At 38.0% G+C, this 21,077-nt stretch overlaps 1 protein-coding gene across 40 annotated transcripts in view; it reads right to left on the minus strand.

The window, feature by feature from the left end:
• Nrxn1 (neurexin 1) overlaps positions 1 to 21,077 on the minus strand; it is a 1,064,135-nt gene that overhangs the window by 53,227 nt on the left and 989,831 nt on the right. Inside the window, exon 1 of one of the 40 annotated variants that reach the window (XM_052746583.1) lies at positions 1,762 to 1,959. The exons of 38 other annotated variants lie outside the window; for them this stretch is intronic. In XM_052746583.1, coding sequence (XP_052602543.1) covers positions 1,762 to 1,794 — 33 coding nt within the window. In that variant the 5' untranslated portion in view covers positions 1,795 to 1,959. Of the gene's footprint in view, positions 1 to 1,761; positions 1,960 to 21,077 lie in introns of those variants that run through there. One more of the 40 variants, XM_052746581.1, reaches the window with a different exon arrangement.

Genomic DNA, 21,077 nt, shown 5'->3' on the forward strand with positions numbered 1-21,077 from the left:
TAAAAGTTAGTAGTCAGTAGTAGTGGCTGATTTATCATAGGCTGTCAATTGACTCAATAGACACAATTTTGGTAACACTATGGATGCTTCACTCAAGGTCTGGCAAACCACTTTACTAGTAATTTAGATATTTCCATTTAGATGCCACCAACTCAAATAGTATAAACTTGATTTGAATTTTCCTCCTATTTTTCCTTAACATGGTAAAAACAACAACAAAAAATTCACAAACAACATAAAGGCAAGGCACCATTTATAACCCGGTAAAGCAATTTCTATTCATGGATCTTTTTCCACAATCTAAGCAGCAGAGGCTACTGAATTTAAAATAGCTGCCACCACAGAAATGATATCCTGTCTCATAATTAAAAGAAGCCGCAATCAGAAGTTCCCATGAAAAGAGACAACAGGCTTACTTCACCAGGAAGCAAACACTCTTCCTCCTTCCCCACCCCCAGCCTTCGCTAATGCTAATGTGCAGTCCCTTCTGTCTTCCATCTGCTCCACCCCCACCTATTGTCTCCACTCCCTGCCAAGCATGCCAGTCCCATCTGGACATCCGAGTGCTTCTGCTAGCGTTGATTCCCCTGGGTCCAGGGAATGCTTGAAAGCCAAGGCATTTTTACTCCTCTCAAGAGCAAGGACTAGCTAGAACAATATCAAACGATCCCCCAAGGTATATTCTCTCTCTCTCTCTCTCTCTCTCTCTCTCTCTCTCTCTCTCTCTCTCTCTCTCTCTCTCTCTCTCTCTCTCACACACACACACACACACACACACACACACACACACACACACACACACACCCCACATCCCCCACCCCCCCAGCATACACATTCACACACATCTCCAAAGATACACAAAACCTCTTGCATACATAAACAGCAATTTTTGAGAATTCTATCCTTGGATAAATTACTTTAGAACACGTTCTTAGTTCTCTCATCTAGGAAGCATTTCTAGAGATCGAAATCTTGCTGTCTTTGAAATAATCAAAGTTAGTATTTCAAAAATATCAACAACTTCCACTATCCAACACATACATTTCTTAAGTAAGCAGACGTGATATAAATGTTACTCAAATCCTATCACCAGGAAATATTTATAGTAGTTAAGTTTAATCACTGATCAGTAATACAATTTCTGTTACCCAACATGCATATAATTCAGACACAACACCTTGTGAATTCTCCGTAAAAATCTCACTGTGCGGCAATGCATGCACGGCCAGAATATAAGCATATTTAAGCAACATTTTCACCAAATCACTACCAGTAATAAAGCAGTCTGGTAAGTATTAAAAGCAGCGTTTATTCATGCTTTTACTTGACCCAAGTTAATACATACACACAGATACACACACACACACACACACACACACACACACACACACAAAATCACACACACACACACACACACACAATCACACAAACTCAAGTTTTGGTTGTTTTTGCCACAAGCATGCTGGAAAAGAAAAAAACCTCTGAAGCTCACAGAAAAGCAGCAGACAAAAACTAGAAGCAACCATGCTCAGGGTTTAAGGACATTTCCAAATTTAAAAATCTCTCTACAGTTCATATACAGCGTGCATAAATTTGACATGCAATTTCCAAGAAGAAACATTCTCATATAAATCTTAAAATCAGTTCATCCGAATGAGCCTGTTCGTATTTCCATTCTTATTGATTTTAAGCTTCTGGTATCTTAAACCCTGCATGCTGCCGAACTAAGCTCTGCTTAGCGGCTGTGAGAGAAGAAGCTACCTGCGAGTTTTCACAGTGCCATCTCATATCCATGTCTGTCTGGCTACCCTGCGTGCTTAGAGCTTTTTTCTTAATTCTTAATGGAAATCCTAGGAAATTTAGTCCATCCTCTGAAATCAATACTGGTGACAGGAGAGCTCCCTGACTCAGTGGGAGATCAAGATGATAAATTGCCTGCGCATCAGCCTGGCCTATCAGTGCCCTGCACACAGATGGGCGAGAAAAGACACAGAAAAGGCTCTATCAGTCACGTGTCACGGAGGAGCCAATGGCTGGCGTGCTACTGCAGGAAGGGATGCTGCAGTTCCGTCTGCAGCTGACGAGGCTGTTGGTACACAGCCCAGCCCCTCGCCCCGCTTAAAAGTCCAGGCAGTCACTGCTGTTGAATTTGCTTCGGGACTCAAGGGGTGCAGGGCTGCCTTTAACCCCTGTACTCACACGCGCAGGGGCTTTTCCTCTATAATTCTTTCTAACCCACATGATCACCAGTCAGAAGAGAAAGTATTCCTTTGAACATCTCAGACCTTAACTCCCACGTGCTTTCCTTCAGAGAATTGCCATTGTTTTTGCCTCGTATTAAATTAGAAGCCTTAAGCTGCGATTATTATCTTACGCTCTTTATACTAGACTCTCCTCAAAGCTTTATAATTGGATTTATAATTTTATTTCTAAGTCAATGAATGGCACCCTCCCCCCCCCCAACCACACAATGTTTTGTTTATTATGAATGCTTTTATGAGGTGATTTTTGTGAGAGCAATTATGCGTCAAGAAATACATTGTGCTTTTTGCCAATTAGAACACTTCCTTTTAAAACCGAAGAACCAATAAATATGCCATTTGATTGATCGTTAAAAATAAAAACATGCTGGAGGCACACATCTTGCTTCCCAAATCCTGAAGAACAAACGTGTTAGCTAGCAATAGAATGAAAATATGTACCTCCACCACCGCTACTACTACTATTATTGTTATTATTTGCCTTTCCTCTGAAATTTAAAACAATTCTTTGGTAAATAAAGGCTGCACACCTGGAACACCATATGGAAACCTGTCCCTAATCCATCTGCTACTACGCTGAAATAGGAATACAATCCACAGTGCTTTGCAGTCTGATGGTGTGCAGAGGAGAGACTATGGTATCTTTTCAAACAACAGAACCGTGAAGATTTAAGAATCAAAAGCTCAAAAAAAATATTGAAATATCTTTAGGGATGAAACGATATAAGAAAATGCCACTGGCACTTTTAAAGTTAATTAGTCACCCAACACTACTCAGAAAAGTCAATCTGAGGATAAACTCTAATAGCAACACTGTCAGAAGTAAATGGTGACTGAGCTTGAGACTGCTAAAATCTCTCACTCTTTATTGACTACCATTTTTATAAGACATTCCTAAAACATAGAACCCTGTGATAGATTTTGCAAGTGTCTTTTCCTCTTTCTTTTATTAAGCATCAGCTATGAGAAAATAACGGAGCACTTTTCAGTTTCTCTAAATATGTTGTCTTGTGATTGATACATTGTTTAATAACCTATTTGTTTAATAACAACATAGCCCCTGACAACGAGATTTTATTCCTTCAAAACAAACGGTAAAAGTAAATAATCACCATCAAACTCTAGCATCATATACTGCTATTTGAAATACAAGGCACAAAACTTAAAAGCTGCACAACACACACACACACACACACACACACACACACACACACACAAGTGGTATATATGTACATTTTCACAAAGACATAAAATATCAGGTAATAGAGGTTTATCTGAGAAAGGAGACCAAATTCAAAAAGGGATGTGAAATATAGTTTAATCAGATTCCATTTTGTACACTTTCATCAAATGTATATATTATTTACTTTGTCATTTAATGGCAATTAACTAAATAAAATAATGACACTAGTGTTCATTTATGTTTTGAAGAACATGGCTGATAGATGCTTTGAGGGACAATATTGACGGGAAAGGAGATAGATGGGAAAGGACAGTAGCCCCCTTTTTAGGCAAAGGAAAGGGGTAGGCATGCACAGGAGGAATCTGTTAGATACAGGTTCTGACAGTGTGAAGAGCTCCACAGTCCCCCTCAATTCTAGCCCTTCATCACCAGATATAAATGACAGTGCTACCTTACATGGGCTAACAGCTACGAAGCATAATGGGAGTTAACCTAAAGATCTCTGACTTTTACAGGTAGGAATGTGAAAAGATATGATGTGAATAATTTGTCTGTTTACCGAGACTGCCAAGTTAGCCAGTTTAATCTTAGTTTCTAGCTGGATGCAACTAGCAAGAAGAAGCTGAGATAAACTTGAATTGCAATTTAGGATATTACTACTGCTTGAAAGGCAAGGAAATATTCCATTTAAAAAAACCCAATAATATGTGGACAAAGACAAAAAAAAATCAGTTTTATTGTGTTCTTCACCTGGCATGAGTTCATTTCATCCAAAATCTAGAACTTAAGTTTATAGATAGTGACTGTCATTCCTTGTTTCTGCCTAGATTCCTATAACTTTAAGAGATATGAAATTAAAAATGAATGAATTGGCTAAAGTAAGCCAAGGGCTGATGATTTCTTAAGGATTTATTTTTAATCCTAAATTATCCTAAAAACCAGTTACTTATGTTGGTAGCTCTGCCCTCCACCTGTCTCTCTACTCCAAATTGAATATTCAAGGGTAAAGGGGTATTTTCTGATTGGTACAACTGGAGGGTATACTGTTACCTAGTGATTTGGGATGCATAGGACATGTTTCACAGCAGAGACACCTGGCCCCAAACTGTGATAGTACCGTGATGTAAAAGACATGTCCTAAACACTAAGCATTTTTATCCTATTTTCAACCAAAAAAATAAAAAAAAAAGTATACTGTGATTTATATTATCAAGATGCAATGAAATAAGCGAAGAGGGTTCGGACTAGGCTAATTGTGGAAGGAAGAAAACCATGAGTGAGGATGAGATGTAGAGCACAATTCACAGTACCATGACCTGGAAGTCAACAGAAAATGTGTTTAAAAGGATGTCAGGGCCAGTTTGCTCAAATGCTGCCTTTGGCTCAAAGAATCTATTCTTCATAGATTTTCTTTTTATTAAAGTAAGAATCAATATAAATATATTATATAACTTTATATAAATTGTATAAAATAAATGTAAAGTGAGAAATTAATATCATTTGGATTAATAATGCAAATACCAATGACTTGAGTCCTATGTGTCCCCATGGTTTTGCATGTTTAAGCATGTGGCCAGGTACAGCATAGGACTACATGAGAGATGATATGAAGGGTGTAAGGGTGAGAAAAGTCTCACCCTCGAAATAAAAATTCTTAGACTACTTCAACAATCCTTGAAGGCAGGAATGGGAAAGCAGAAAGCGAGCAAAGCCTATCATGAACCATTCTGTAGCACAGCTTGCAGAAAGGGCAAAATACCCTTATTTTCCCCCAGAAACTCGGCTCTTGTCCTTACACCCCCCAGTGAATCCTTTTATCCATGAGCAAGGTTCCGGAAGGTAGGGTTCTCATGACCAGCTTCAGATTCATTCTCTTTTTGGCCTTCATTCATGTCATGTCAATTCCCACGCTGTTTCAAGCCTGAAATGGTCATGGTCAGTGCAGCAGGGTTTAGCTCCTGAGCAACCTGGCAATGAGAACAACTTCAAGCCACATTCAAGCTCTTGTTCATAGGAAGAAGTTGCAGGAATGAAGTCTAGGTCTCTCTTTCCCTCTTCCTGCCCCCTCCCCTTTCTGTGAGCAAAATTCTAAAAGGATAACAAGTTATAAAAAAAAATCCCAAGACCCATGGGTATCATAGCATACTGTTGTGTGGGGGCAATACAGGCTGATAGATTTTTCATCACTTCTTCAGCTTTTATAGCTCAAATAGTTCAGACTCTTCTTGTATACATCAGACTTGGATGCAAAGTTTGAAAAATTTTGCTTAAAATATACCCCAGTGGCATTTTAGCCATTTCAGAGTATGGATCAACACAATGTTGATACGTTTCAAGATCCTTTAAAAACACACACACACACACACACACACACACACACACACACACACACATACACAAACACACACACAAACACACACAGGCAATGTGGATCAGTGGATAAAGGCTCTTGCCACGAAGCCTGATCACTTGAATTCAATTCCTAGGATCCACATGGTGGAAAACAGACTCTTCCAAGTTGTTGTCTGATGTCCACACAGGTAACATAACATGTCCTAACCTTGATAAATCATGAAATGTAGTTATGAAAATTTCAAAAATGATCAACTATTAACTAGAGTGGCATTTTAGGACAGGGAGAAGCTGATGTTGAGTAAGAGGAAGGACAGGCCCTCCATCTGCCCTCTCCATCTACAGATCCCTGTCCATATGACACTGAGGAGTAATGAAGCCCCCAAAGCCACTGTTTTTGAGAAAACAGAGCAAGAGCCCCTCAGATATTCAAATGAATATCTGTAGGTTAGGGATTACAACATGGTATGCTTCAGTATTTTTATTTTTTAATAAAATAATAAAATATATTAATATAATTTTATATATTATTAATATAATATAAAATTTAATAAAAATACTTCTGGGGGACACACTCAGATGACCCTGGAACTCACTCTGTAGCTCATGATGGTCTCCAACCTGAAAGCCTTCCTGCACTGGCTCCCTGAGTGAGGGGATTACCAGCATGAGCCACTATGCCTGGTTCCCAAGTACCTTCCTCTTAGAAGAATTTGAGGAGCTGCGGATGAGCTTTTGAAAATGTAAATTGCCACTCCATAGTCATCAATGAGAAGTGGGATGCATAGATGACTTTTCAAAAGACATATGTCAGGAAGTAAGTTCCAGTTGAGAGACAATATCATACAGGGGATTATTTTGGAACTTTTTCATTTTTTTATGAGAGTGGAAAATAGAACTGGTGGGAACATCACAGTCGACTGAGCTCATGCACATTTATTATTAGTTTTGGCTTTCTTTCCTCCCTTATAGTGGCAACACTTGTTTGAGGAACAAAAGATTGCTAAAGTCCTATTGCCTACGAACTAAACACCCACAGGTGTGCTTTAGAGGTAAGATAGGATTAACATCCAAGGGAGTAAAATTCTACAGACTCGTGTTTCCTTCTCTCTACTCTTGCTTTTAGCTTTCTTTAACACTGATTAGTTCTCTAGGTGATATGTTTTTGTGTATTTGTGTGTGTGTGTGTGTGTGTGTGTGCACATGTGTGGTTTGTGTACATGTGTGGATGGGTGTGTACATACATGCATGAGACTAGCAACTGACACTTGGTCATTCTCTGTCTGATATTTTGAACCAGTTTTTTCACTGGACCTCGAGCACATTTTTGGCTAGACTGGCTAGCTGATGAGCTCCATGCCCTTTCCTCTTCAGTGCTGGGATTGCAGCTGTCATGCCTGCTGTTTGCATGATTACAGGAGACTCAAACTCAGATTCTCATGTGTAAGCCGTAGGCAGTTTTACTGAGTGAGCCTCATATAGACTTTGCAGAAGCAAAAACATGTGGCCAACCCTGTAAACATACATATAAGTAACAGTATGTATACTGATCAGGTTGTATTTGTGTGTTTAGGAATATATATTACATATACATATATGTATGCAATAATAATAAATGAAAATAGAGGCCATGAATTTGAAAGAGAGCTTGGAAGGGTATATGGGGAGGTTTGGAGGGAGGAAAGGGAAGGAGGAAATTATGGAATTATATTATAATCTCAAAAATAAAAGAAATAATAAGAAAAAGTGATCTCACAATCTCTCCAATAGCATTATACCCTGAGAATTATTATATTATATTTTTATTACATACATTATATAGTACGACTATATATAATTATATTTTAAATTATACAAGAATTGAGGCTTACAGTGATTAAGAAACATCTACATTCTTGAAAATAGGTCACCTATGAATTCTTTTCAAATTTGAACTAACGCCAGTGTTCTAGAATAGTTATTTTCAGCTTCTTAAGAACTATGAAGAAACCCAAATGTCTGGATTTCTAGACAATTCCGTGGAGTCTTTCTGATGTAGACTGCTCTCAAGTCTGCAGAGACAATTCCGTGGAGTCTTTCTGATGTAGACTGCTCTCAAGTCTGCACTGTTAGTAAGAACTGCATCTTTAGGTAAGAACCACAGGACCATGCCAGGGTTTCAATCTCAGGACTGTCCAGGAAAAACTCTATCAATGGGATTTCATTTTCATTGAGTCTGCAAACATTTATTTGTGCATGTATGTATATGTGTGTGGGATGTGTGTGGGAGTGGGAGGGTGGGGGTGGGAGTGGTATGTGGTGTGTGTATGTGGCATGTGGCCCAAGGCATGCACGTAGAGGTCAGAGGACAACTTGTAGGAACCAGGAGTCAGTTTTCACCTTCCACCATGTAGAGTGCAGTGATGGGCCTCAGGTTGTCAGACTTGGTAGCACGTGCCTTCACCTATTCAACCATCTCTGCAGCTCTATCACAGAAATTCTAACGAGTCAAAGTATTAGAAAATAAGCCGGGCGGTGGTGGCGCACGCCTTTAATCCCAGCACTCGGGAGGCAGCGGCAGGCGGATCTCTGTGAGTTCGAGGCCAGCCTGGTCTACAGAGTGAGATCCAGGACAGGCACCAAAATTACACAGAGAAACCCTGTCTCAAAAAAAGTATTGGAAAATAAAAAGTACTAGGGATACTATCCACAACAGAGATGTTTGAAGAGATTTCACAGTAGAATAGGAAAAAAAAAATGTCTGTGATATAAAGCCACTTGGCAAGCAATAGTTTCCCAAACGTAGCTTTAGAAAGTAAAGTCTGCTTTAATTGAGAGTATTTTTTGGAAAGGAGGATTCATGTACATGGTATCATTTCGAATGGGTTGGTACTGAGCTGCACATGACCTTGCCTGTATTGGTTCTGACATTACTCCTGCAATTAGAAACCAGACCAGCGCAGATACCAGGATGGGATATTGTTCTGTCCTAGGAATTCATTTGTACTCAGAGGCTTTCTTAGGATAGCTTTCTAGAATCTGTGCCCAATGTTGTCAGATCAGAACTTCCTTGGCTGTCTGACAATAAGTCCACCTGGAGAGGAATCACTAGTCCATTTTGAACAACAGTGACTCATGGGCTGGAACAAGACTATCTTGTACAGAGATCCCCCCCATCACTACGGGTTTCCTAGGCGGTTTCTAGGACACAGATTGAAGGTGAGAGGGTAAATGTGTGTTTTCTGCCATAGTCTCCTCAGCATTCACACTGTCATTCTCCGCCTCATGTTGGATGATTTATGATCTACCTGGATCCTCTATGTTTCCTTACTTTAACACACAGATGACTAAGTGTTCACTTTAATCCAACCCCAAGACCCCAAGGAAAAGGCATTAAGGATGCAGTGAGATATTGAGTAGGATAATTACCTTTTCCCAAGCAGAAGTCACTGACCAAGGGTGTTTAAGGGCGGATTGAGAAAAAAAAAAAAAACAAAACATTAATCACTAAAGCTATAGTCCATGGTTAAGTTAATCAGAAATACAGGGGGTTGCGGGGAGGGATAAGGAAATGAAGAATAAAAAGAGAAAGTTACAAAGGAGAAAAGAACACAAATCCTTAAATCTAGTTCAGGTACATTAATAAGCCACAGGAGGAAAGTCATAGTGAGTGCAGTCTGTTGTAACCTTACAACATAATGATACTGTAAGCATTAAGAATAAAGCAACAAGGCTAGCTACAGATAACCACAGAAGACTTCCCAACACTGTGCATGAACATCAATACATGTGCATGGGGAATGCATATTTTGACTAGTTGGAGGTGAATGTCTTATCATTTGTGATGTTAACAAACTGGGTTGAAACTAGGAGCAATACCAGAAAAACAATACAAGGAATTTTCCTTAATACAAGGAAAATCAAGGAGCAGAAAGACTTTTCAAATGTGCACCCAAATAAATACCATGTTTCATGAGAATTTCTATTATTAATTTCATGTGGGTCAACGTTTTAAATCAATCAATGGTTTTCTAAATTGAAGATGTCTTAGAATTAGCATGCTTATTAAATATGCAGTTTGTAGCCTTACATTTATCTTTATAAACTTATAACTTTCTCTTGAAATTATAACATTAAGGATGAGATTAAAAAGTGCATACTTGACATATATTTCAGATGGTTCTCAGGTAGCTTGCTTTGTACCTTACAAGACACACACTCCAATGTGTATTCCCCTCTCCTACATTTTTCTGGCCCACTATCACAGCCTGCAATGTGCTGTACCATCCATCACATTACAGAAAGAGAACTCCTTTAATGATGGGATGGGTGGATTCTGAAGATTTCTTTAAAAATTGAAAAATGTTATTTGGTACATGACTGGTTCCTTTATCTCTGCTAATAGTGAGTTCTATCACACTTCTTACACATAAAGATTTACATCCACTCAATAACCACTACCTGAATTAGTAACCAATAGGGTCATAATTTGTTAAATTAACTAAAATAAATCAGTCACAGTCCTACCACCTTGACAGAACATTTTGTGATTGTTGCTGCTGTCTGGATTTGGAGTTTGAGTTCTTCGCCCTATCTATATACACAGATCACTTACAAATAGTCACAATAGCAAAGCTTTATTGTTTTATAAGTTAATACAATAGCATAGATACATTTCTATCTGATTTAGAACAGTCATTATTATTATCCTAGCAACAGAATTGATCAATAAGACTGTGTGCTATAATCTACATAACTATTTTGCACATTTTAGATAATGAACCAATTTTTCTTTTGCATTTCTGCCCTTATAACTGAAACTCTTCTTCTCTGTGCTTTTCCATGACATAAACTCCCATAAGTGGGATTATATACTAAAGATGTACATGTTTGTATAGATCTTGAGACAATCTGCCAAACTTCTTTTCAAAGAAACTTGTTCTAATTCTCACATTGTCTCCAGGATGTTGTGTTCTCCTACGTCCTCTCTGGTGTGAACATGTTGTCTTTTCTATCTGGGGATGCCCTTTCCCATTTAAGAAGATTCTGGTACACTCCCACACATTATATTGTACCAAGCTCAAATGCTACTCTCTCTTGCAGCGTTCCTGAAGTCTCTAGCCAGTTAGTCACTGTTCCCACAGCACTTTGTAATACTTATCCAAGAACTCTGGATTTCTCATAGTTTGTGTCTTTCTTTTTCTTCTCTGTAGATAATTAACAACTAGGGGAATGAGACTTGTTCCATCTCATCATGGGAAACTCAGCTCAGAACCTGGGCTCTGAGTATGCTTATTAAGCAAATGAAAAGAACCAATGCATCAACATGGTTCTTAAGTCTAAGTTTATAACTCCATGTTTTTATTAAAATCATTGTCTTGTCTGACAGCATGAAAGTCTACTTTATTCTAGAAACATTCACATTGTTATAGGTCTTTAAAAATATTCATGCACTTTTATATTTATACATTTCATAGATCTATTTTTACATATTTTTGCAGATCCATTTTTGAGCCTAGATAGCAGAACTCTATGACATGCTGTGAATCAGGTCTTTGGGTACAGTGGGATCAGAACAGTCTCCTTTCAGTCTAAAAGGAAGGCAGTTCTATGCATTAAATGGTAGGACAGGTGACCACAATTAGACAGCACCCATGGAGAATACAACCAGTACATCATGGCACTACCCCAGGGGAAGAAAAATGTATGACAGCTCCCACTGATGAGTTACATAAGACGTATCAGAAGCCATCCTCACATGCTGCATCACTATGCATTTTATCATCTAATATTTCATTTTGTTCTTATAGTGAATATAGTTTAGAGTTTTTCTTATTAGCAATTTTATGTGCAGATTTATGCAGTCTATGATGTACTGAACTTTGCCAGAATGTGGTAGGCTTTGTGCCAGTTGCCATTTGTATGTGAACTGGGGTGAGATCAATAGAAATCAATGAAGTTATTAGTATGCACTGAGCTTACCTGCTTCTATAAACGCTACATGCACAGCTTAATGGGCAAGGCAAGTGGCGCTCATAAGCACAATACATGGACCCACTATGAGGCACAATCCCATCAGGCGGGCTAACTTAACTCCCTTGCATTAAAGAAAGCCTATTGGGATGCTAGTGAGAGCAATGTTATCACAGGATGAACATGAATCTACACTATTTGTTATCAAAACAAATGCAAAGCCTACTTACCTCCTTTAGAAGTCAAACCACTTTCACATGTTATCAGTACACATCATATATACCACATCTCATATCTGATTGGGAAACATCAATATGTAGTGTTTCAACAAAGAAACACTCCAAAAACAATGCTTGATTTGTACAATAATCAAATATCCATGCATTTGGTCAAGAAAATAAACTATGTAAAAGAACCTACTACAATGAAAGTAGTTCTAGTGTCACACTGTGAACAACTTAAAAGAATGTTTAGGGCTGGTGAGATAGCACCGGGGTAAAGCGACCTGCTATTAAGCCTAATGACTTGAGTTTGACCTGAGTTTGATTCCCAGGACCCATGAGGTAAAAGGAGAGAACCCACACATATGTCATGATATGTCATGGTACTCTCCAACTGGATCTAAACTAACTGAATGGACAGTTGTACAGACTCCCAGAAGGCAGAGCACATGTATAAGTAACCCACCATTTCTCTAAGGCAGTCATTATTGAAAGACTCTTGTCTAAGGCTTAGCTTTACTCGTAAAAACTGCTGAAGACACCAATGGACTATATTGCTTGTGTAGATTGTGTATACGAATGTTTATGAATAAACTCTAGTAATTGAAGATTCTATTTAGAAATGTAATTCTTAATTTGTTGTTGTTGTTTTTTTAAGACAGGGTTTCCTTGTGTAACAGCGCTGGCTGTTCTGGAACTCACTTTGTAGACCAGGCTGGCCTTGAACTCACAGAGATCTGCCTGCCTCTGTCTCCCTAGGCTGGGATTAAAGGTGTGTGCCACCACCATCTGGCCTAATTTTTTATTTTAATTCAATTTAAAATTAAATTGGGGACTAGAGAGATGGAGCAGTGCTTAATAGCACTGACTGCCCTTGCAGAACACTCAAGTTGGGTTCCCAGTACTCACACCTGGTGGCTCACAACCATTTGCAATTCCAGCTCCTGAGGATTCAGTGTCTTCTTCTGGTTTCTGTGAGCAACTTCCTCCCACCAACAAATAATAAAATACATCTTAAAAAGTAAATTTCTATTAGACAGTAAAAAAAGAGATTGTTAAAGATTTATCTTAGGCAAAACTAACAAACTTACTAATATTGGCATAGCAAATTTAAAAATAACTCTAAAGTCTTCCTAATAAAATGTGTTTATACTTACTTTTACAATTAATCTGTTGAAATATCACATGCAGTGTAGTCTGTGGGAAACCCTTACTCTCATGAAAGAAGTGAAAAAGGCAAATATGATTTTAGTAGTATTGTAGAGATATTTGTCTTCATCAAGAAGGTGCTACAATACAACCGACCATGACTACTGACTACCAAAGGCATCCTGGGACATCCTTTAAGAACTACTGTTTTAAGTCTGGGCAGGACTTAGACAACATATTCATGATTTGTTTTTGGTACCTAAGTAGCATGTGAATTTTTTTTTTTTTTTTTTTTTTTTTTTTTTTTTTTTTTGTGCCTCCTTGGCACCTTCCTGATAGAGAAGACCATGACACACAAATCACAGGTATCATTTACAGCATGAGAATCACGGTGTATAATAGGATATAATACTGTTTGGTTCATTGACATATTGAAACCCATAATGCTTTGTGTGTGTGTGTGTGTGTGTGTGTGTGTGTGTGTGTGTGTGTGTGTGTGTGTGTATGCGCACGCACCTGCCAGGGCATTGTTCATCCAGATGTACAAATGTGTTCGTCTACATTTGGAAGTGAGAGGACAACCTGTAGTATTGTTCCTAAGGTGCCACCAATGTTCTTTTTTGGAACAAGGTCTCTCATTGGCTTACAACTCACCAAGTAGGCTAGGCTTAACCAGAGAACCAGGGATCCACCTCTCCAATATACCTGACTTTTTTACTGAATGTGGGCTCTGGGGATTAAACTCAGGTCCTCCTGAATGGATAACAATTACTTTTCTGTCTAAGGTACCTCCATAGCCCTAGACCCATGAAGTCTCCAGTCTCTTTAACATCCTTTAAAATACGTGCTATAAAATATCATGCAAGTTCCTTATGTTATGAACCATGCAGTAAAGATTCTACCTAAATGAAAGGAAAAGTTGACTGTCTCTGAACTTATTCCTGTTGAAACAAAGTGGATTTCCTAAGCAGTAGCCCTGAATTTTAGAAGAGATTCATGAGAGAGAAGACCAATTCTAAGTAAGCTATTATATGTTTCTTCTTACCCTCTAAATTTTTCCAGGACATTTATCATAGTATAATCCATTTGATTTTTACAATAATTTCTCAATTGCAAAACAATTGAAATCAAGCAATACAGGAAATGTCAGTTTGAGTCGATTAGAAGCCACAGTTGCATATTTTATGATTGCAAAGAAAAAAGAAAAAATCATTGCTATTATTTTTATTTGAGCTTTAAAATCAGATCCTTTGAGAGACACCCACATAGTAATTCAGAAATGAAGTGGGGATGTATTCATTTGTGTTGGATTGTTGCAAAGAGGAATGGTTGGGAAAATATATATTAAAGAGTAAAATGGTCTTCCTAAATTAAAGGTTTTATTACATAATAAATAATTTATTTGACTGTTAGAAAATGGTTCCATTATCTTCCAATCTGGGGAACCCACAAAGTGAGACACAGTGCCTACCTCTGCCGTGGTGATCAGAAAACTGTTTTGACTGTTCTGTCAGAACAGTAGTATATACTGAACAAAAGGCTCTCTCCTGCTAAAATCTTGGAAGATAAAACAAAATAGTTTCTAGACTGGAAAATAAAAAAAGGGGTCACATATCTGAGTTGACTTTTTCTTTGTCATGAGTTGCAGGAGAGTAGACGTGTTAGCTGTCTTTTGCTTTCATAAGGGTCCGCATTACCTAAGTCATACATAACTTAATCACAAAGCAGAAGGCCTAAAGGCTTAGTAGCTCAGAAACCGAAGTCCCTTAGATACTTTATATTAAACTAACTTTGCACTTGACCTAGATAGGTAGAAAAAAAGCCCCTAAACCTGACTGCTCACCTGTGCAAACTTTCAATGTATTGAACTGTCTCTGCACATTGATTTTTGGAAAATGTAATGGGAGGATATTTGTGAGGTATAAAACATGTTTATGTGCTTTAGTTCTTAAAAGAAACTGTTAGTTGAGGCTATTACACACCATTGTAGCATAATTAACAACTCTAAAGCAACAAATTTTCAAAGGCGAAAACAACAAAACAAAAACAACAAAAAACCAAACAATTTACAGTTTGTTTGTTTTTTTAAATTGAAATCCACATCAAACAGAAACCAGGAAAATACTCCCTACTACCTGTCCAGATACAGTCTGCAGTAGAAGTTTTGAAATATTGCCCAGGAGAATGAGGCAGCCATAGTCTATTCAGTCAGGATTCTAGGTAACTCTAGTTGTATGCTATTATTAACTAATGCTAAGACTGTTTAATTCTTAATAAGCAGGCTGCTAGCCCTTAACTTTATCTTAAATATTCAGATCAATGAGTTATATACCACTTGTTTGTTAAAAAGTAAATAAAAAGAACTTAAATTTCTGGTTCTGCTTATGATTTATCAAGTGAAACAAAGATCTGTGTTTAAAATATGTCACTCTAAGATGCATTACATTTCAATATAAAAAGACCAAATCAGTCATTCAGCACTTACATACTGGCTCTTGTAAATAGAGATTCGTTTAAGACTCTATGTAAACAATACAGAATAAGGCAACAGGGATGCTGATCGTATGGAGTCTAATTTTCAGGTAAAATTAAACTAAAAGCCAAGCAATACACCAATGCCAGTGCCCTCTAGTCATATGCCACATCTTGAGTTAAATATGACAAACTTCCTAGTCATTATCTCAAGGAAGCACACCCATCACAGGGAACCACAAGGAAGCTCACCCATCACGGGGAACCACAAGGAAGCTCACCCATCACGGGGAACCATAAAGAAGCACACCCATCATAGAAAATCACAAAGCATCTTCGTAAGCAGAAAGTGTTATTAAGTACTTTGGGCTAAAAGCAAGGCTTTGTTCTGGACTAGATATCATTGGGAAGCTGCAGTGATTCTAGGATTGGGCCTCTCAGTACATCTTATCTGTAGCAAGAGCAAACTAAAAGGATTGATGAAGTCCTACTCACTCATGTGTCTAACCAGGAGATGGATGAATGACCCTGGCTTTATCTGTTATTAAATGAAATAGTGATGCAGCCTCACTTTTGTCTCGTCACAGTCTTAGAATGGCACTGTCTCATGTTCACACTTTGTGGGACTGTTTCCATCTGAAGATGGATGGCACTGTCTACCTGTAAGTGCAGTTTCTAATGACACTATTTGGATTAGAAAAATTCTCGGATATCAGAGACATCGCTTTGCTTCCAAAAACCCATGAAACCAAGTAGTAGACTTAAAAGCATTAAAGAGTGAAGAAACAGAATGAAAGACAATGTTCCTAACACTGGATGTTCAGAGGACAGTTGTTAGACATCGTTAGACAAGAGTCAGCATGTGACTATCTAGAAGAAATGCATTTCTGTACCAAGCAGTAATTACTGAAAGACCTTGAGATGGAAAAGCATCTGAAACACTAGGAGCCAAAGCAGAGTAGGTAGAAGAGAGCCACAGGGCCTGACTGGAGTTGTACTGGTTAGGCCATGGGGTGAGTCTTTAAGAAAAATGAGCAATGATTAGTTCTCCAGGGCGAAGTGTTACACATTTTTGTTTATTTCATCTACAGTCAATGGAAAGGTTTAGTGTGAGTTGTAAGCAGATAAGCAGCAGACAAGTGAGTTAGAAAGTTTCCCAGAATAGCTCAAAGGCAGTAGTGGCAGTGAGACAGTAGAAAGCCCTTTTTAAAATCAGAGTTAAGGATGGGTTATTTGGGGAGAGAAGATGGATAGAAGAATGAAAGAGGATTTCAGTAACTACAGAAATCTTAATTCAGTGATCATCTGCACTTCAGAGATATGCAATTCTCTGAACACATATGCAATTCAGAGAGGGCAGTGGGTATGGGATGAAATAATGTAGTCAGAAGTTTTCCTATGTCCTGGCTGGCCAGCGGTTGGGACAAATCTCTCCCACTCGCATCCCCCAAGTAAGCGCACAGAGGTTTATATTAATTATAACTGCTTGGCCATTAGCTCAGGCTTATTACTGAGTAGCTCTTACACTTAATTTAACCCACAATTCTTACCTATGTTTAGCCATGTGGCTTGGTACCTTTTTTCAATTCTGCCTTGTCATCTTGCTTCCTCTGTGTCTGGCTGGCAACTCCTGACTCAGCCCTTCCTCTTCCCAGAATTCTCCTTGTCTGCTCACCCCACCTATACTTCCTGTCTGGCTACTGGCCAATCAGCATTTTATTTATCAACCAATCAGAGCAACACACATTCACAGCATACAGAATGACATCCCACAGTAAAATACTATATATATAATACAGTATATATATTAATACTGTAAATGGGATATACACTGTAGCTAATGTTGGCACTAATACTCAACTTCAAAACTGTCCATTATGTTAACCTAAAGCTTGGATTTGATTTCCAATTATCTCTACTGGTTGGTAGATGAATCTGTATTTATAACAAAGTTTGGACTTATGCAAGACTAAGCAGAACAACTCAATAAAGGTAGTATTGTGTAAGTACTAAGTAAATATTTCGTATATATTTAGTAAATAATTAATTTAATAAACATGCAGACATTGATTTGAGACAAATTAAAAATAAATATAAATCTATGTTAGCTTGGTCAAATATCTATAAAAATATCTCATACTTAACCTTATGCATCGCATTTAGAAACTTGAAGTTATCCAACTAAGACCAGGAAGAAGGTAAGAACATCTCTTTTCGTCAGTCCTTTTAAAGATCATACTAGCATTACTGGTTAATGCACTAAGACAAAAAGAGGACATAAAACAATAAATATTGGGATGGAAAAAAATAAGATTGCCCTTGTATATAGATAATGTAGTTGTTAATACAGAAAATAAAAAATAAATGAGAAAAAATCCTGAAAAAATAAGCAATTATAGCAATATTGCAGGATGCAAAGTTAATATAAAAATTCACAGGGGGTCCATGAGATGGCTCAGTGGGCACTTAATGCTGAAGCCTGATGAACTGAGTTTGAATTTGAAGCCTGGGACCCCCACAGCAGAGGACCCACACAGTGGAAGGACCCACACCAATTCCCACAAGTTGTTTTCTGACCTCCACACATGCATCATGACATGCAGATGCCTATACAGATACACATAATAAATATGTTAAAAAGTTATATGGAGGAGCAAAAGACCTAGAAGAGTGAACAGAGTATTGAAGGAGAAGAACAAGGTTGGAGGCCTGGCTCACACTACTATGTGTAACAGTGAGCAGCTCAACATTAACCAAGACAATGTGATGTTGATGAAAGAACAGACAGATCAGCAGTAGACCCATGTGAATAAGTTGACCGATCTTTATAAAGACTAAAAACAATACAACGGAGAAATGATTGTCTTTTAAACATTTGCTGGTATAACCAAACATCCACATGTAGCAAAAATGTATCTAGACATAGATCTTGCACCTCACAAAAATTTACCCCAAGTCGCTCATATATCTAAATGCAAAAGTAAAATCATGAAAACCTCTAGAAGATGAGTCAAGAGAAAATATAGGCGATTATCAGTACGGCTTTGACCTTTTGGGTTTAACATCAAAGGCATGGATTCATAACTGAATCGACAGGTAAGGACTTACTAAAACACAAAATAGAATATAACCTCTGCTTATGAATTACACTGTCAACAGAATGAGAAGATGAGCCACAGACTAATATGTTTGTAAACAACACATATGATAAAGGGCTGTTACTCAAAATATGCAGGCAATACTTGAAACTCAATAATAAGAAAAAAACTCAATTAACGAATGGGTCAAAATTAAAACACAGTACATCAAAGACAGCCAGAGTGCAATAATGCAAATGGGAAGGTGCCGTATATCCTGTCATTAGTGAACTAATTCAAACCTAAACAGCAGAGGGATAGTATCACATGCACACTAGAATAGCTTAAATGGAATACTGCAAGAACAAATGTTGACACGCATGTAGAACAAAGAAGTTCTTATTTCTTGCTGGTCTAAGTGTAAAATGGAATAGTCCTTTGAGAAGAGTTTGGGAGTGTCCTATAAAACTTAAACCACCTGTCACATAAGACTTAGAACATCTTGGATTGGCTGAAACAGGTTGAAAACTTCTGTCTAAACAAGAACTTTGAGATAGACAGGGTCTTCCTTCAGGAAACACCAGTGAAGCACATTCTGAGGACATCCCCTCATTAGCAACTTAACTAGAATTTGGTTCTTCCCTTCCATGCCTATTTGCCACATTCTTCTGTGGTGGAACAGTTCAGAGCACTATTCACTGTAGGCAGAACTAGGCAAGGAACATTAAGATGAGCTGGTCTGTTTATTTGCTTGCTTCTGTTTCCTTTCTTTATTTCTTCCTCTCATTCTTTCTTGGAATGCTTTAAGTTATGTCAACAATAAAGAGACAAAAGTAGTCTCTTTAGGAGAATTAGTTTGCACATGTCCTTGGAAACCAATAAAGAAGTACTTTTAATCCAAAGAAACCTCGAGAGAACTTGGTACCTGGCACAGTGCCGTTGTAACAAAATCTACTTATTGCATGAATACACTTAGATTTTATAGGGTGCAGTATTTTTAAACTACACTCCTAAGGATTGTTGAAAAGCACACAATCATCTCACAGATCCCATACTCACAACTTAACTGCAAGGACCTGGAGTCCTATAAACTCATCACTGTTGATGAAAGGACTTCACAAAAACAAAGATTGTGTGAGCCTGGCCATCAGGCCAGAGGTGACCGCTCAGCCATTAAGGAAGCCAGCTCGGCAATTCAGGTTTACTTACTGTCATTCAAAACTATTCTACAATGATAAGGGCAAAGTACCAAGCTCTCTGCTCTGAGTGAGGCAAAGGGTGAGAGAGAATTTCAAGAAGTTAATAAACACGTTATCAGTTTTCTTTCACTTTGCTCATAGCACCGTGGAGAAATCACTGACGTGTAAGAAACAGTATTCTGTCACACCACTGCCAGACACTGGAAGTAGCAGAGAGAATGAAATATCGACGGGCTTGGGTACAGTTCTCCTAATTTCATTCAGCTCAGAGGACTGATGGAAACACTCCTGGATAACATGAAAACACCCGAGGAAGGGAGAGAAAATGATCTCTCCTTCCAATCTTCTTCACACCTTTAGATTCCTTAGAGCAAAGGAGCCCCGTTTTCCACAGTGATTGAAGAGGGTGGTAACAGCTGTCAAGTCTCCAGAGTCAAGACATGAAACTCAATCCTAACATCTCACTAGAGAATAAAAATGAGAGAAAGGGAACTTATAATTTCTGCCAATTAGCTCTGTTAGAAGAACTAAATGGAATGAATGCTTAAGGAAAATATCATCCCTGACTGTTGAAAAGTTGAATCTCTCCATTTTAATAACATTGTAATGTGTAATTACAGGGGTGTTGAAAGTTTATTTCCTCTTTGGAGTTTTAGATATGTCTTCTCAGAGGAAACAAAATCTTTTAAATATAAGCATGTTTTAAAAAGCCGTCAAGCCTCCTGCTTTTCATGTAATTTTCCAAACTATGTCTAGATAACAGAAAAGAAAAAAAAATAACCTATATTCTAAGAATGTGCAGTACCATGCTGGATAGAAAGAAAGGAAGAAAAGAAAGAAAGAAAAAGGAGAGAATACAAAAATCTCTAGGAAGTTTGAGTGTATGCCCTTTGATTCTCATGGCTGCCAGAATGATTTGACGAACTTTAGAAATGCATTAACCCTTTCAACCAATATTTGATCTGTGCATGGAGCTGGCAGTCAGGCCAGGGCTGTAGTGAGCACGACACACAGCAAGCAACAAGGTGCACAAAGTTACCTGGAGAACTTCAAGGTCTAGAAATGAAGAAGAGATATGTGGTGATATTTTATTTGTGCTGAAATATGGTGATATTTTATTTGTATGTTAATAAATAAAGTTTGCCTGGAGATCAGAGGAAATAGCAAGCAATTAACACAAGTCAGGCAGGGGTAGCACACACCCTCAATCC

Source organism: Peromyscus californicus, unplaced genomic scaffold (genome assembly GCF_007827085.1).
Source record: "Peromyscus californicus insignis strain IS unplaced genomic scaffold, ASM782708v3 Scaffold_1__1_contigs__length_55948999, whole genome shotgun sequence".
Taxonomy (NCBI): domain Eukaryota; kingdom Metazoa; phylum Chordata; class Mammalia; order Rodentia; family Cricetidae; genus Peromyscus; species Peromyscus californicus.